The sequence below is a fragment of the Vitis riparia genome, chromosome 13 (assembly GCF_004353265.1).
Source record: "Vitis riparia cultivar Riparia Gloire de Montpellier isolate 1030 chromosome 13, EGFV_Vit.rip_1.0, whole genome shotgun sequence".
NCBI classification, from domain to species: domain Eukaryota; kingdom Viridiplantae; phylum Streptophyta; class Magnoliopsida; order Vitales; family Vitaceae; genus Vitis; species Vitis riparia.
The window spans coordinates 29,170,015-29,172,777 of NC_048443.1; the positions used below are offsets into that span (position 1 = coordinate 29,170,015).

Sequence of the window (2,763 nt, forward strand, 5' to 3'; positions counted from 1 at the left end):
ACTAGAATTGGTTGTTTCAGGAAAATTAGAATTGCCATTATGCATAAGAGAAGCAGTACAACATGTAAGTTCATTTTGACCATTTGATAAAGAAAGACCAGATGCTTTTCCAAAGAGTTTCTTTGACAGGTTGAACTGATAGAGTCCTTTATGCAGATTGCCCTGCAAGAGTAAAGAGTGATTAGATATGTCTTTAACAAAACAAACATTTGGATGAAACTCAAAATAAACATTATAATCTCTAGCAAATTGAGAAACACTTAACAAATTTTTCTTAATTGCAGGAACTATGAGAATATTTTTAAGAAAAAGAACTTTATTTGGACTAGAAGAAGAAGGAAAAATAGATAAACCAATGTGTGAAATTTCAAGTCTAGTCCCATTTCCCATGTGGATTTTTGAGTTACCATTATACTCAACACCAGAATTGAGGTTGCCAAGATCATGAGTAACATGGTTTGAGGCTCTTGAGTCTGGGAACCAACAACAATTTTGAAGATCTTCAAGAGTGGCAACCATTGCTTCCATTTCTGAGCAATCTTGATCTTCTTGAGCATCATACTCAATGAGATTTGACATTTCCAACATTAGAAATTGAACTAGATGCTCCATTCCTTGCACCACTTCCTAAAACACCAGGAGTAGGTCCATTAGCAGGCATATTCCCATGGAAATTTGGATCATACCTATAGAAGCAACGATGAACAATATGACCAAATTTATTGCATAGTTGACACTGAGGTTTGATTCCTCCTTGAGCTCTGCCACGACCTCTTCCTTTATTAGGAACAAAAGACCCTTTAGTCATTTGATTTCCTCCAAATTGATTCCTATTCTGAAAACTACTAGAAGGGTAGCCATTAGAATTCCAAGAGGAAGAAGAACCTCTATTAGAATACTGAGAGGTGTAATTCACATAAAGATCATTAGAGGAGATTTTGTGTGCAATTTTTCCTTCATGAGCAATCAAAGTCGAGGTGACATATTGAAGAGAAGGAGAAGACTTTTTCGAGGAGATAACAACAATGACAGACTTGTATTCATCTCCAAGACCTTGCATTATAGCAAGTATATGATCTGTGTCTAAAATCTTGTGACCAGCAGTAGCAAGAAGATCACAATAATTCTTCATTTTGGTAAGATAATCTCTCATAGTCAGACCATCCTTTTTTAACATCTGCATTTGACTCTTGTAGAACATAATCTTTGCAAAAGATTGAGAATTGAAATTATGGGAAATTGTAGATAGAAGCCACTTTCGATTGAACGTGAGGCAAGAACGCACTTTCGATTGAAGATAGAAGCCAAGAAATCAACAGATGATCTTAGCGTTGGTAATCTCTGAACTTGGGATTTGGAACCAAAATCCCTGTTCCATCTGTCACCATCTTTGGTGGAGCTTGCTATGTTCCAAACAAGAAACCTTCAAGACCATAACCTCGTACAACATTTTCAATTTGATACTTCTACATCAAGAAATTATCATCCTTCAGACGCATCGTAATAAGTTGACTCAAAGGGCTTATTACCACCTCAAAGATTCGTTCGCGGTCGTCGGATTGCCTCTTCTAGCTTTAGCTGAAGGATCTGAATGTAGCACCTTTCCAGTAGTTTGATTCACAGCGGTCATTGATGCATGAGCACTAATGCTTTGATACCAAGATAGGAAGAAGAAGAAGAAGAAGAGAGAAAGAGAGAGAGAGAGAGAGAGAGAGAGAGAGAGAGAGAGAATCAGGCAACACAAATTCTAGAGAGAAGAGAGATTTTATTGATTAGACAATACAACACCTCTGCTATATATAGCAGGGATTAGGAAAACAGAAAACAACAAAGTTTTAACAAAGAAATGAAATGACTAATGCTGTTACAACAAACTAAACTACTAGTTGTTAATAGTAAAACGGCAAACCGTTTTGCTACTTTGCCTAATTTTCTGCAACTAATGATTAACTTCACTTGCAAAGAAATTGTTGGGACTTATAATCCTTTATATTGTAATTTTTTTTCCCAATTGTGACATCCTACTATAGGAAAAAAGTTTATGAAGCTATATGCATAATTTTTTTTAATTTATTTATCATAAAGAAGCATTTAAAAGCTGTATTTCCTTTGAACTTAGAGCAGACAAAATCTATACGAGGAGCCGGTTATTAAACCACTACTGTTTATGAACCACCAGGATTCTATTTTTGTAATTTTATTTCTAGTTTGTTTTTCAAATTATTAGTAGGGGCCACCAATGCCCATTTTTCTTGCCTTGTTTTTGCTTCATCTTTGAGGGTGAACAGCTATATAGTCCTGATCATTGCTTCATAGTCCCATGCTCTATCCAATTAACCTTAAATTGAAAAAGTTTTTCTGATCCAATCGGGCTTTCCTGTAGAAGTTTTGGAATGTTGTCATCTTTTTGTATTCATGCAGTTTTTCTTCTCGTGTGCTTTGTGTTGATGCCTCGTGTCCCAGGGATCCACGCAGCTGCCAAGTGGACGCGCGCTTTCAACCAAGGATGAATTCTGGCTCAGTCAATCCTGCAAAAGATGTCCGGACAGGGTGCTCGGACACACCCTCCGATGATTTTGTTAGCCATAGCTCAAAGGATCAAGCTGTTGCCATTTTTTCTGAGTCAGATAGCTTACCTTCCTTTTTGCATGAAGGCCCTTTTATATAGTGTCAGAAGTTTTGCTCTCCTCTTTAATGGCGGGAAGACTTTTTGGCTTGTCATGATGTCCCTGATGTGATGGCAGAATCATTATCACCCTGTAG

General features: G+C 37.0%; 1 protein-coding gene across 1 annotated transcript; it reads right to left on the minus strand.

The window, feature by feature from the left end:
* Positions 1-562: 562 nt before the first annotated feature.
* LOC117928519 lies at positions 563-1,132 on the minus strand. Its single transcript, XM_034848396.1, has one exon. It carries the CDS (start codon positions 1,130-1,132, stop codon positions 563-565), a length of 570 nt encoding a protein of 189 aa, XP_034704287.1.
* Positions 1,133-2,763: the final 1,631 nt, after the last annotated feature.